Here is a 12,782-nt window from a genome sequence, read left to right on the forward strand (position 1 = left end):
TTCTTTATTCTCTTCTCCTATGTCATACAAATCTCGTGGTTTCACATGAACCACAACACTCCATTCATTAGCTATTTCATCATTCACATAGTATACAAGCTGAGCTTCTGAGGCCAATATGAATGGTTCATCTTCTTCTCGATCACCAGTGTGTATTGGATGAGAGAAATTAACACTGGTAAGTCCCAAATGGTATTGTTTGATGCCTCTACTAGTAGTGATATAAGCCTAAATACATTTGAACAATACCACTGTGAAATGACAGCTATAATTCAACTCAATTATGTCCACAATTTTTTCGTAATACGAAACACTGCCAACAACGACTCTATTATCATGCATGCTTGCATAACTTCTTGTATTAGATGATACATATACTCCACTATTTTGGGTTTTCAGCCCGTCTTCCTTTGTGATAGTTCTAAACTTGTACCCGTTAAAGTTGTACGTCCCAAAACGTCTTGCCTGAATCATGGGACTGGACACAAGCAACTTCATTTCTTTCTAATGAAGTGTACTTTCCATTGAAATCTAGAACCACATAACATTCGTCTTTTATTGTTAAAATCGGATTTCATAAAGTATGAATCCTAGGCTAAAAACACATTAGTCAGGTTAATGTTCTATCAACCTCATGCTTGAACCACCGAGAATATTCCGCATGCACAACGCTGTCTATCTTAGATTGTGACATTGTTTGAGCCCGTAAGCTTCGCTTTGTCTATTTCCTAAATGTACTTGATGTGAAAAAAGAAAATTAGTTCAACTAGTCACTGGGAGAAAAGAGTTATATTGGTGTTTTAAAAATACATATGTATTCTTACTCAATAAAAGGAACCACGACATCGCAGTTGACTAGCACATGACGATGTGCTTGACGTTTTTCCATTAGAGTGAGTTCAAAATGCGAAACAACCCCTATTGTCCTTCCAATAGCTGGAAACATAGTTTTTCCCGAATTCTGTGTAACATCAACGGGCTCATCATCAACTCGCCTTGGTCGGTCGATTGTAATCTTAATATTATCTAAATATCTAGAACAGAAAGTCAGGATTTCCTCAGATAAATAGCCTTGTGTAATTGAGCCTTCTGGTTGTGCCCTATTACGAACATATTGCTTCAGACATCCTAAATACCTTTTATATAAATACAACAAAATGCTCAGTATATACATAATTAATTCAACTAAGTGTACTAAGGAGGTTTATCAGCAAACTAACCTTTCTATTGGATACATCCACTGATAATGTATTGGTCCACCAAGACTTACCTCATCAACGAGATGCATCGTGAGGTGAACAATGACGGTGAAGAAGGATGGAGGAAAAATCATTTCCATCTGACACAGGGTTTGCACAATATGATTCTGAAGGTCAGCAAACTGCATAGGATGTATGGCTTTCCCACAAAGTTTCTCAAAAAAATGATGACAAATTTGCAATCACATTGGACACTGGACTCGGAAGTGCATTCTTCACCAAAATTGGGAGTAATTGTTCCATCAGAATATGACAATCATAACTTTTCAACCCAGACAACTTGCGTTGTCGCAAATCAACACAACGAGCAACATTGCTAGAGTAACCATTTGGAAAGACCACATTTTGCAGAGTCTTCAGGAATACATCCCCCTGTCAATTCGACATCGCAAATATTGCAGAAGAATATTTACCACCTTCGTCCGGCCATAATTATGCCTTATGTCCATGCATTGTAAATCTTTGCGAGCTTTAAGATTGTCTTTTGATTTGTCGCTATCGTTTAAGATAGTGAAGACCACATTGTCACACACATTTTTTTCTATATGCATTACATCGAGGTTATGACGCAACATCTGATCATCCCAGTATAGGAGGTCAAAGAAAATACTCTTCTTTTTCCAATGCGAGTCATCTTCATCCGCATCCTGACCATTGCGTCTTTTTTTGGATGTCACAGTTGAAATCTTCCCAAATGAAACGTGCACATTAGATTGTTGTCTCAATACATCTGTTCTGGATAACTTCTTCGGTGGATCTTTACCTTCGACCTGCCCGTCAAATCTATTCCGATCTAGTATGTATTTGTGTCCCTTTCAAAAAGTGACGATGGCTCATGAAACACCATTTTTAAATATCTTTCAGCTGATGTGGCTTGGCGTCCAAGTTACACGTAAGACATACTAACCCACTGTGCGTATTCCAGCCAGATAGGTTTTCCAATCCTGGAAAGTCGCTGATAGTCCACATCAGTGCTGCACACATCTTGAAAGTGTTTCCCTCTTTGGCATCATATGTTTCAACGCCATCCCATAATTGCTTCAACTCATCTACCAAAAACTGCAAGTAAACATCTATGTCATTATCTAGCGTTTTCGGACTAGGAATAAGCGTGGATAGAATGAAAGATGTCTGTTTCATGCAAAGCCAGGGCGGAAGTTTATACGGAATAAGAATCATAGGCCAGATGGAATACTTTGTGCTCATATTTCCAAAAGGATTAAATCCATCGCTCGCCAAGGCTAGGCGAATATTGCGCGGATCCTTTGAAAAGTTAGTATACTTTGCATCAAACTTTTTTCATGCTTCAGCGTCCCTTGGATGCCTGAACAAACCATCGTTATTACGCGTCTCTTTATGCAATAACATGTCAGTTGATGTCTTGCTGCACATGAATAAGTGTTGCAGTCGTGGTATTAGAGGAAAGTAACGAAGAAACAAAGGTAAGCCTTGGTATTTTTTATTATTTTCACAAAAACATACATGTGTATACATATTATACCCCTTACATTTTATATTCAACATCCATTTTTCATTTATATTTGTTCTGTTATTTGTTCATAGAAAAAGTATAAACAAAATGCTTTAAATCAGAGCAAGCAACTTTACACACATACTGGGAGCTCCAAAACATTGGCAAGAAAAAAAGACGAAGTAGTAATAAGTAATTATTTGCATTGAGATTTTGATTAATCTTACTGAATATGTTGTTGTTATTTCCATCCCAATGCACGTGTTGTTAGTGTAAGTAACGTTTGGAAATTGTAAACTTAGATTATTGTATATATCGTGCTAATGTTAAATCATGCCTTTCCAATTTCTTGTATATTTGTTTGAGAGGTAGGATGAATCCTCAAAGCACATTTCACAAAATGATTCGCTAGCACAAGTTCTTTGAAAAGAGCACCCAGGACGAATTCATGCCTTAAGTGCTGGACCGTGTCCCACCCAAGTATTTGGTAATACTGCTGGACAACCGTTGGGTTCTCGTGAGCAAAATGAAGAGTATGAGAGGAGGATTACAGAATTAACTGCTAAGATAGAAGAAGAGCAGGCAAAGAGACAGTCGATGGGGAAGGTTTTGGGATATATAATCCAACGGCAAGGAGGCAATTTACCAGCTGACGTTGCTGCAGCGCTGGATGATTTGGGCAGTACAGTGACCTCGTCGCGCGCAAAGCCATCTTCATCTGGCAACCATGACCCCCGCAAAATTAATCCTTTTCAATCAATGTTATTAGACACTATTGAATCTATATTGGTTTAGTGCTTTATGTTTATTTTCTTCAAATTATGAAATTTTACTTTATATTGAATCATGCACTTATGGCAATCTCTTTATATAAGATATGTTTGAATATATATAATTTGGTTTGTTATGTTATTTGGTTGGAGGTTCTTTAAATTAATCGGTAATTAATAAAGTAAAGTTGAATAAACATACTAATTTAAAAAAGATAAAATGATATAAAAAGCTAGAATTTTAATGGAAATACTGAATTTGGCGACGGTTTCTAACCGCCGCAAAATAAGCATATCGTAGTTTTTTTTTTCCAGCATTTAGCGGCGGTTGACGAACTCAATTCCCTTTCATTTAACCGTCGCAAAACCATTTTTATTACATGGCGGTTATTCCAGCGGTTAGTTAAAACCGCCGCTAATCGTTTATTTGCAGCCCATCTCTCAACATTTGGTTCAATCGCCAAAATATGTTTCCTGGTGGTTAAAAACCGCCACAAAATTTGCCCCAAAACCACCACAAAATGTCGGAATTGTTGTAGTGTGAATAGTATACATTCACGGTAACAAACCCTTCCAAAAAAAAAAATACATTGTTAGTAAGACAAAAAATAAACAATCCTAACTTATTTTATTTAATATTTATTTATTATAAATTATATTAAATAAAAAATAATAAGTTTAGTAATTTTTAGTTAATATTCTACCCAAAATTGTAGCTTCTTTTGTTCTTCACACAAGTATTAATCTATTTGGCTCTCGTTCAAGACTTTGCTAAGTCATTCTTTTTTTTTAGATTCAATAAAGAGTATTTAAATTACCGGCAAAGAGTTTGGTATATGGTACAAAACTTAGTTATTCCATTATAATATGTTTAGTTATAATGTTGTGAAATGTTTAATTATTTTGGAAGCTGATTATTTTGTTATACATAATTATATGACTTTATCATAAAAAATGTTAAGTGTAATGTTATCGTCTGTAGAACTATTTTTTTCTTGAAATTTATTCAAGAAAAATGATAATGCTATTTCTATTTTCCATAATGTTATTCCATATATTATTTTTTTATATTGTATCTTTGCATGATTATAATTTTTTTTTATAAAATTAAAAAAGAGAGATATTATTCAGTTTCTTATTTAATTCATTAAAATATAAATATATACATTTTCAAAGTATTTTTTTTGTCTTAATGAGTATTATAGTAAAAGAAAATCAACTAAAGAGCCAATATTTTTCAACTAATATAAACTAATTTTTTAAAATTACCTTTTTTTAGAGTTCAACTAAGAAACTAACTTTTTTTAGTTAACATCAACTAATTTTTTAAATTTAAATTATATATATATATATCCTAAATTCTAAATTCTCAAAATTTGAAGGTAAAGGCGCTTATTCGGTTGCGCTGAAGAAGGCATACACATAATAGTGACACAGCAGTTAAAAAATCAATTTTGGAGCGAAACCGCATCATCACTTTTTCAGTGCTCAGCTACGTTCAACAAACCCAACTCCCTCTCCCTCATTCAGATCTGTTCACTTCTCTTCGCCGTCTGCTTCGCCACCTCCGCCGCCCACAACCACCTTGGTACGCTACCTTCCCTCCTACTACTCCTTTCCCTTCAATATTTGCAACTTTTCTTCGTTTTTGCGTGCCCTAGCCCGTAGGTGCCATTTCCCCCCTTTTTTATTCGACCGTTTTCTGAATACTTATTCTCATTCTTCCCTCGGATGAAGGGTTAGAGATTCTGCTCCATTTTGCGTGTTTTTATGTTGGTTAATTTGGATATCATTTATTTGATTACTTTGTAGTTTGTACTTGAACTGCATCTGAGAGGTTCTTGTGAGTTTGTCTGGTTCATCGTTGCGATTTGAAGATTTTGTTATCTTGTGGTCATTTTAGTTAGTATGGAATAGGGAATCTTCCTGGTATAGGCTTGAAACGGAGAATATTCCTGTTCAATTGAAGTCCCTTTTGTTTCTTCTATTCGTAGGTTTTTGAATTGGCAAAGTCTATAGGTGAGTGACTTGCAGAGATGGGAATGCGACCCCGTAAATCGGGTGAGGAGGGACAGGAGGAGGAGGAGGAAGAGGAGGAGGAGGAGCTGCCAGGCTGTGGAACCACGGGTTCAGGACAATCGGGGTCGACTAGTAAGAGTGCTGGGTTGGCAACGCCAGCTGGTGATAGCACCTGTCTCAAATTAGACCATCTTGACATACAAGGCGATGATGCTGGATCGCAGGGGCCAGTTGGGTGAGTCCCCTGTATTCTCTTGAGTTTTAGTAAATCTATTGTTCATAAGATTGAGAGTGCAATTCAGCTTTGACCTGTGGATTTTATGTTTATTCTATTTTTGCTTTTATGGAGGAATTGTTGGTCAGTTTTTGTTTAATTGATCTGCATATATTTTATACTAAAGGCTTCCTCTTAATGAGTTTATCAAGAAAGGAAATGGAAAAGTTTTGGAATGAGCATGAATTTGGCTGTGTACTATTACATGTAAGTCGCAATCATCTGCCTCTGATTTTGCTACTAATTTAAATTCTTTGTTCCTTTAATTGATTATATCACACAGTAGCAAGAAGAAAAAGAGAGGTCAACGGGCAGTTGGACCTGATAAAAGTGGAAGAGGGCTCCGTCAATTTAGTATGAAAGGTTTTTCATCTATCCTCTTTGATTGATTTGTTCTTTAACAAATTGATTCCAATTAACAATAACCTAGCAAAGTTGTGAGTTCATATGCAGTAATTGAGACACTAAAACTGAAATTTTATAGCACTGATATTTAGATTCTTACAACTTGTAGTTGGACATCATGATAATTTTCTTTCTGGTTTTGTCTTCAGTTTGTGAGAAGGTAGAAAGCAAGGGAAGAACAACTTACAATGAGGTTAGGTGGTTACCTGAAGTCAGCTTTTGCTACTTTTGAATTACTCTTTAGCTTCAGTTTATGTTTGTATGTATGTGTGTGTGTATTTATATATATGCACCTGAATAATGTTTATTTACAACTCATTTGTACTTCCAATTGATTTCTTTATTATTATGTCAAGGTACATGCATTTTATTTTTCGGGGCAAAGTTGTTCATGAAATTGATTGACCTCTCACAAAATTTTTATTATGATGTCTTTGATTGTTTCATGCTCTCTCTCTGTCCTCAAATTTATTTTCTAGATATTATTCATAATTTTTAGTTTGCTATTTCACTTTAATGTGATTGTGGTTACATTACAGGTAGCAGATGAACTTGTGGCTGAATTTGCTGATCCAGGCAACAGTGATTTGTCTCCTGATCAGGTTTCTCATATAAACAATTTTCTGTTTTATATTCTTTTTCACAGATTGAATGTTTAAGATAAGTAACTTATGTTTCTTGGGCTGAACTTTTATCAGCAACAATATTATGAGAAAAATATCCGTAGAAGGGTCTATGATGCTCTGAACGTTCTCATGGCAATGGATATTATTTCAAAGGATAAAAAGGAAATACAATGGAAGGGTCTTCCTCGTACTAGTGTGAACGATATTGAAGAACTAAAGGTTTGCAGACAGCCTCAAGTTTTTGCTATTTTCATCCAAGTAGTTATGCTATGTTTTCTCTACAATGATGATTTGAGCTTATCCAAAAAATACAATGAAGAATCTTTATAAGTTTATAACACATTAATACCTTGGTATTAATTGTTCAACAGTCAGAACGTCTTGTGCTCAGGAGTAAAATTGAGAAGAAAACAGCATATTTGCATGAGCTGGAGGAGCAAGTAAGTCCATCTCTCTCTCTCTCTCTCTCTCTCTCTCTCTCTCTCTCTCTCTCTCTCAAAATGAGCAATTATATAGCTCAGAAAACCCTCCCAGTGGTGTATCTTTACCTTTTATTCTGGTACAGGTATACCCGCATCCCACTGTCTCTTGTTTTTTGTTCATTAGAACATGTCATTTTTTCCCCTTGGATCTTCATCTGTATAGTCATTCTTATTCTATATTTTGTTGTTGTTAAATCCCTAACTGGCATGTAGCAATCGGCTGATTTTGAAACTATATGAAATATATGAGATCTCTCAGTGTTGTGACCCTTTTATTGAGTTTTGGTAGATTTCATACATCTGACTTTTTTTTTTAAAACTGTAGACACGTCCTCATGCAACTGTTGAAGTGGAAATATCAGAAGATATGCAGCTTGTGCATTTTGATTTCAATAGGTAAGAAAGCTTCAACTGCATGTATCTCATTTTGATGTTTTCTTGTCCCAACTTTTCAATTCATGCATAACACACACTCTCTCTCTCTCTCTGCAGTACTCCTTTTGAGCTGCATGATGACAACTATGTGCTAAAGGCAATGAAGTTCTGTGGGAGACCACAGAGTGATAATACGACACACAATCTTGCCGATGGAGGTGAAGGTTCTAGCATGTCAGGCTTGAATCAGTCACAAGTTCCTCCTTCAGTTACGAATCTTCCAGCTAGGCCTCCCACATCACCTCCACTCCCTGGGATATTGAAGGCAAGAGTTAAGAATGAGCCTTAATAAGCAATTTTATCTTCTCATGTTGCCTCATTTAAGCATGTTTGTATATTTGTAAAATTTGCCGGAAATCAATAGGATAGATAGTCAGTAGTACAGCCAAGTCATTCTGTAGGTTAAGATCAACCTGTATGCTTCTTTATTGTTAGGGTTAGACACTTGCAAATTCTTTGGTTACCTTCCATAATTTCTGTATGTTTAGTAGTCCATAGATGATAGATCATGGAATGGAATCAGCATACAACTAATTTCGGTATTCAGCTATCCATAGTGTAAAGTTTTCTAGTCTATGTCTAATACTTGGTGGTGTTTGGGCCAGTGCTTGGTCTCTTGCATGCCTTCCTTGCCTTGTAGCATTTACTAGATAGAGATAACAGTTGCAGTTTGAAAGAGATGCTTTATACACAGCATTCTCTTGGAACTGAATAATTGGTTTATTTCTTATGATGTTTCTGTCTAGAATATTGTTCTTCTTTAGTTTGGTCATGTAGCATCCCAGTTCAACTTTTCTACAACTACACGACCGCATGCAGTTTTAAAGCTCAAAACTAAGTTAAAGACGTGGAAATACGCCCCTTTATACAAACTATTTCCTCATATTTCTATTAATAAACCACAACTTGAACCATTGATGTTACCAAGTCATTTGTCACAAGCAATGTAAGAAGACTTTGGGATAGCAACTGGAAAGAGAATACAGAACCAGCTCCCTCACAACTCACAAGTACAATTTACGTTTATTCATACAAAACAAGCAGCAGCAATATCTTCCTCATTAAAATAATAAAATCAATAACATTGTGCTTGCGTTCATAAAATTCGAATCAAGATTGCTTAGGACGGAACTTGCAACTGGTTTTGAGCTCTTCTGGTGGCTTGTCCACGGCAAAACCAGCATCCACCCAAGCCGAGTAGCCTCCTCCCATGTTAACAACATGCTTATATCCCTGTGTTTTATTTATGTGTAATCATTAATCGATGGCCATAACGAGATTCTATTTCCCACAATCCCTTGTACCAATTCTTATCCAAATTGCACATATTGACATGAATCAAGATTGAGACCTTAAGATTAGTTGACTTACATGATCAAGCAGGTCAACGCAGGCTCGGGATGCTCTTCCTCCGCTATTGCAAGCCTGATTTTTTTATTTTTATTTTTATCCATCAGCATCTCTAGGATATCGTTAAATGTTTATATTTTAGAGAGAACTCAAACTTATTAATCTCTTACCACAATTAAGTGATCATCCTTCTTGTATATTGCTTCAACCTGGTCAATAAAATCAGGGTTTTGCACCCTTCCTGTTTATTTCCATACAGGACAGTGGACAGAGAATAACCCAGTAGCAGCCTCTTCAGAACAAGAATAAAAAGATAACCTATTAACATATCATTCACATGACATACCTTGTTCTGTAAGGAACATGTACGGAACATTTTGTGCATTCTCAACATGGCTCTTGTTGAATTCCTCAACAGTTCTGTTCAAGGGCAAGATTAAGCAATTCAGTTTCCTCATTGTTTCCTCCAGAAACCCAAAATTCAGAAGTAAAAATTTTACCTCACATCCAGATAGTGGTAACCATCCAAGTTAAGCATATCTTTGGCAGCATGCACGTCGATGGTTACAAAATTTTGATGCCTGCAAAAGGAGATCAATCAGAAAAATGAGTGCAACTAAACAGGCTTAGAATTATTGAAAGCAAGGTCACGTTAGAGGAATCCATTCAGAACTCTTACTCCTTGTGGTCTTCCATTCCTTTCTTCCTCTACAAAGCTTGGCACTTTGTAAAGTTTGCAATGCAGTGCAGATGAAGAATAGCTTTGGATGCAAAGGCTTAGGCTTATGGTGCCTTTAACGTTGACCCTCTGATCCATATATATTATTGCAATTATACGTTGACATAACTATTAGCTTGTGATCCAAGTAAGCAAATATTTTTTGGAGAAATAGTAATTCATTGCGGCTTATGTAATATGTATGATGTGTATATAAACATAAAATTATACTTTCTATCATAAATTTCTAATTATTTAGTCCCTAGTTGAAGGAAAGTAATAGTTGACCAAAATGTTTTAACTTTTATAATGCACATAAGGCATCAATTGGATTATTAGCCATCGATCTTATAAAACTCATGATGCTCGAACTGAACAAGGCAAGGACAGCTTAACTTCACATGATACTCACTCTTCATGGAGAAATACTTTCTGCATTTATTCGTATTTCAAAAATATCTACAATTCAGACCAATAAAAACAAATTTACAGCTACTATTTTTTTATATAAAATTTAAATATTGTATAAAACTAAATTTGCAAATAAAGAAATTACAAAGATGAGATATATTTTTGGTAATACAAAAATGAGATATTTATTGTTTGTAGGTACTTTGATAAGTGACACAATTAATATGTAGTTTTAAAGTTTGCCACAGAATCCTCCAAAGAGGGCCTCTGGCTGGGTAAGATTCGCATTATTGACACTTGATTAATTATGCATGAATTGATCAGTCAAACAATCCAAGTTGGTTAGTTATGTTGATAAATTTCACTTTTACAGAATTTTTGTCAATTGTAATGGGTTTTCATTTTCTTTTCTGGTTTTCAAATGTAATGGGTATCATGCTATCATCATCTTTGGTGGATCTTAACAGTTTATGGACCAATAAAATATGGGCCGGCCCATTCGATGGTTAGACGAGGCCCAATTAGAGAACTTTCTGCAACGGCCATCGTTTTGTGAGGTACGGGGTGTGGGTTTCTTCAATTCGACAAGCTGCGAATACCCCCACTTTGATTCATCTTGCTGAAGCTGAATCAAAATCCTCAATTTTCAATCGCATTTTTCTGATATTTGATTCAATTTAGGGTTTGTGAAATGGCGTCGAGTTTGTTGAGAGGCCTCATGAAATCGTCGAAGCTCGCGTTGTCGGCGACGAGCACGAGGAGGTTGAGCCTTGTGAGCACTCAAATCAGTGAGCACACCGCCAAGTGGATGCAGGTAACTGTTTCCGTCTTAACGCCATTGTTCGCGAGATCCAAAATGTTACGTTTCCATTTAATTGGAATAAGAATAATCATTTTTAGGTTGTTCCTGGTTTTGGAATCTAATTAGGTTATTCACTTGTATTCGTTTGTTAGCTATTTCTGAATAGGAATTTAGTTCCAGTTATTGGATTCAAATTGCAATTTCGTAAAATGATCTTCCAAATTGTGGTTTCTATTTCTTGGATTACTCTGTAGACATAATGATAGATGAGAGTGTTGTTTCAAAGTGTGTGGAAGATCGTGGTAAAAGAGAACACTTATTTTTTTTCCTTCCACTTCCATTGCTAGAAATGAAAATCTCGTTGATAAATGTATTTGTAATATAAACTGCTGTTTATTTTGGAATCTGTACATTGTTAAACCTAATTCTATAATAGAAGAGGTGAAGCAAAAGTTTCGATGAATTACACAGTATGTATGCGATACTATATGTCTATATCTAGATGTTTGCATATAGGGGGAGAACGTGAAAAATAAATTAGTAAGTCACTGGTTCAAAATTTTGCTATGTTACAGGATTTCTAGATTATATGTGGAAGAGTTTGCAATTTGAATATTGGAAAATCTGAATTACTTTCTTAGTAAACAGGTCACATTGTCTTTTCAGCAGCTTTAACTTATTGTGTTTTAAGTTTAACTTGAATGAGTTGGTCCTTCACTCCTTCCTGTGCTAGAATCTTAACTCATTCATATAGAAGGCCGTTTGTTAAACTTATGCTTGTTTCTTCTGTAATAGGATACAAGCAAGAAATCTCTTTTGGAGCAGATTAATAAAGTTCCTTCTATTAAGGTTGAAGATAGGATAGTTGATTGTGAAGGAAGTACAATTTTTATCAAGGTTGAAGATAGGATAGTTGCTTGTGAAGGAGGTACAATTTTTGCAAAATTTAGTTATCCCGTCCAACTTGCAAAAGATTTATAGAAAGATATATAAACTTTAAAGTTTTACTTTTAACATCTTTATTAAGAACTAATTTGGGTGTTGCTGTATGTTGTATTAGATACTAATCCTGCACTTGGGCACCCAATTGAGTACATATGCCTTGATAAGGACGAGCCAGCTATTTGCAAATATTGTGGCCTACGTTATTATCAGGATCATCATCATTAGGAAAATGCTGTCTACAAGTATTCTGGTCTGTATTTTGGTGGTTGCTGCTGAACAATATTTTTTATGCTGGTAAAATGTTTCCCGACTAAATGCTACAAGGATACTTCTTTGTTACAATATGTTAAATAAAAAAAATACAAGGTTGTTCATGTCACTATCTGCTAGTAGTGATGGGATGCTGTCACTTTGTGATTTGCAGAGCTATTTAATTTGCTTAAGAATGGACGTACATTTTCATTCAGTGATCAATTTTTCATCTTGTGATTCCTAGGTTGGGAAAAGCTCCTATGGTGGGTTAAAAAAGTTTGTAAGAGATCTTCATGCCATTATTCACATAACTGTAGTAATATGAAAGAATTAGGTCTCGATCAGAATAGTTCTGAATTTATTACCTTATAAATTATATGAACAAACAAAAAATGCAAAATTCCACTATTGAATTTGTAACTCGGATGATATAAGTCTTGAAAATTTTATTATGCAAATATGGATTAGTTTGTTGATCCTTCATCCCCAAATGTATGCAAATAGTGTGATCACTATGTAAATGGCAAGTCATAATATTTTCAAGAAATAAAACTCAAGCATCA

The 12,782-nt window shown here is 35.3% G+C and overlaps 3 protein-coding genes across 3 annotated transcripts; 2 read left to right on the plus strand and 1 right to left on the minus strand.

Moving 5' to 3' along the window:
- Positions 1 to 4,919: 4,919 nt before the first annotated feature.
- LOC107477348 (transcription factor-like protein DPB) lies at positions 4,920 to 8,474 on the plus strand. The gene is made up of 10 exons (XM_016097341.3): positions 4,920 to 5,088; positions 5,495 to 5,754; positions 6,077 to 6,156; positions 6,348 to 6,391; positions 6,738 to 6,800; positions 6,897 to 7,043; positions 7,196 to 7,268; positions 7,304 to 7,389; positions 7,632 to 7,702; positions 7,799 to 8,474. The coding sequence occupies exons 2-10, from the start codon at positions 5,537 to 5,539 to the stop codon at positions 8,028 to 8,030; spliced, it is 1,014 nt and encodes a 337-aa protein (XP_015952827.1). The 5' UTR covers positions 4,920 to 5,088; positions 5,495 to 5,536; the 3' UTR covers positions 8,031 to 8,474.
- A 129-nt stretch (positions 8,475 to 8,603) lies between these two features.
- Positions 8,604 to 9,909, minus strand: LOC107477346 (protein HIGH ARSENIC CONTENT 1, mitochondrial). The gene is made up of 6 exons (XM_016097340.3): positions 9,771 to 9,909; positions 9,592 to 9,672; positions 9,438 to 9,511; positions 9,262 to 9,332; positions 9,113 to 9,166; positions 8,604 to 8,974 (listed from the first exon to the last, which is right to left on the minus strand). The coding sequence occupies exons 1-6, from the start codon at positions 9,785 to 9,787 to the stop codon at positions 8,852 to 8,854; spliced, it is 420 nt and encodes a 139-aa protein (XP_015952826.1). The 5' UTR covers positions 9,788 to 9,909; the 3' UTR covers positions 8,604 to 8,851.
- An 868-nt stretch (positions 9,910 to 10,777) lies between these two features.
- Positions 10,778 to 12,433, plus strand: LOC107477349 (NADH dehydrogenase [ubiquinone] iron-sulfur protein 6, mitochondrial). Its single transcript, XM_016097344.3, has 4 exons — positions 10,778 to 11,034; positions 11,818 to 11,871; positions 11,920 to 11,950; positions 12,083 to 12,433. Exons 1-4 carry the CDS (start codon positions 10,912 to 10,914, stop codon positions 12,190 to 12,192), a joined length of 318 nt encoding a protein of 105 aa, XP_015952830.1. The 5' UTR covers positions 10,778 to 10,911; the 3' UTR covers positions 12,193 to 12,433.
- The last annotated feature ends 349 nt before the right edge of the window (positions 12,434 to 12,782 follow it).

This window comes from Arachis duranensis, chromosome 3 (genome assembly GCF_000817695.3).
Source record: "Arachis duranensis cultivar V14167 chromosome 3, aradu.V14167.gnm2.J7QH, whole genome shotgun sequence".
Lineage (NCBI taxonomy): Eukaryota > Viridiplantae > Streptophyta > Magnoliopsida > Fabales > Fabaceae > Arachis > Arachis duranensis.

Excerpts from the sequence above, each read along its gene's own strand:
- LOC107477348 (XM_016097341.3), top strand. The coding sequence starts at position 5,537 with ATGGGAATGCGACCCCGTAAATCGGGTGAGGAGGGACAGGAGGAGGAG. Across the intron at positions 5,755-6,076 it reads GGATCGCAGGGGCCAGTTGG|TAGCAAGAAGAAAAAGAGAG; the intron begins GTGAGTCCCCTG and ends TATATCACACAG. Across the intron at positions 7,703-7,798 it reads GTGCATTTTGATTTCAATAG|TACTCCTTTTGAGCTGCATG; the intron begins GTAAGAAAGCTT and ends CTCTCTCTGCAG.
- LOC107477346 (XM_016097340.3), bottom strand. Across the intron at positions 9,512-9,591 it reads TACCACTATCTGGATGTGAG|AACTGTTGAGGAATTCAACA; the intron begins GTAAAATTTTTA and ends GCCCTTGAACAG. Across the intron at positions 9,333-9,437 it reads CATGTTCCTTACAGAACAAG|GAAGGGTGCAAAACCCTGAT; the intron begins GTATGTCATGTG and ends GGAAATAAACAG.
- LOC107477349 (XM_016097344.3), top strand. The coding sequence starts at position 10,912 with ATGGCGTCGAGTTTGTTGAGAGGCCTCATGAAATCGTCGAAGCTCGCG. Across the intron at positions 11,035-11,817 it reads ACACCGCCAAGTGGATGCAG|GATACAAGCAAGAAATCTCT; the intron begins GTAACTGTTTCC and ends CTTCTGTAATAG. Across the intron at positions 11,872-11,919 it reads ATAAAGTTCCTTCTATTAAG|GTTGAAGATAGGATAGTTGC; the intron begins GTTGAAGATAGG and ends ATTTTTATCAAG.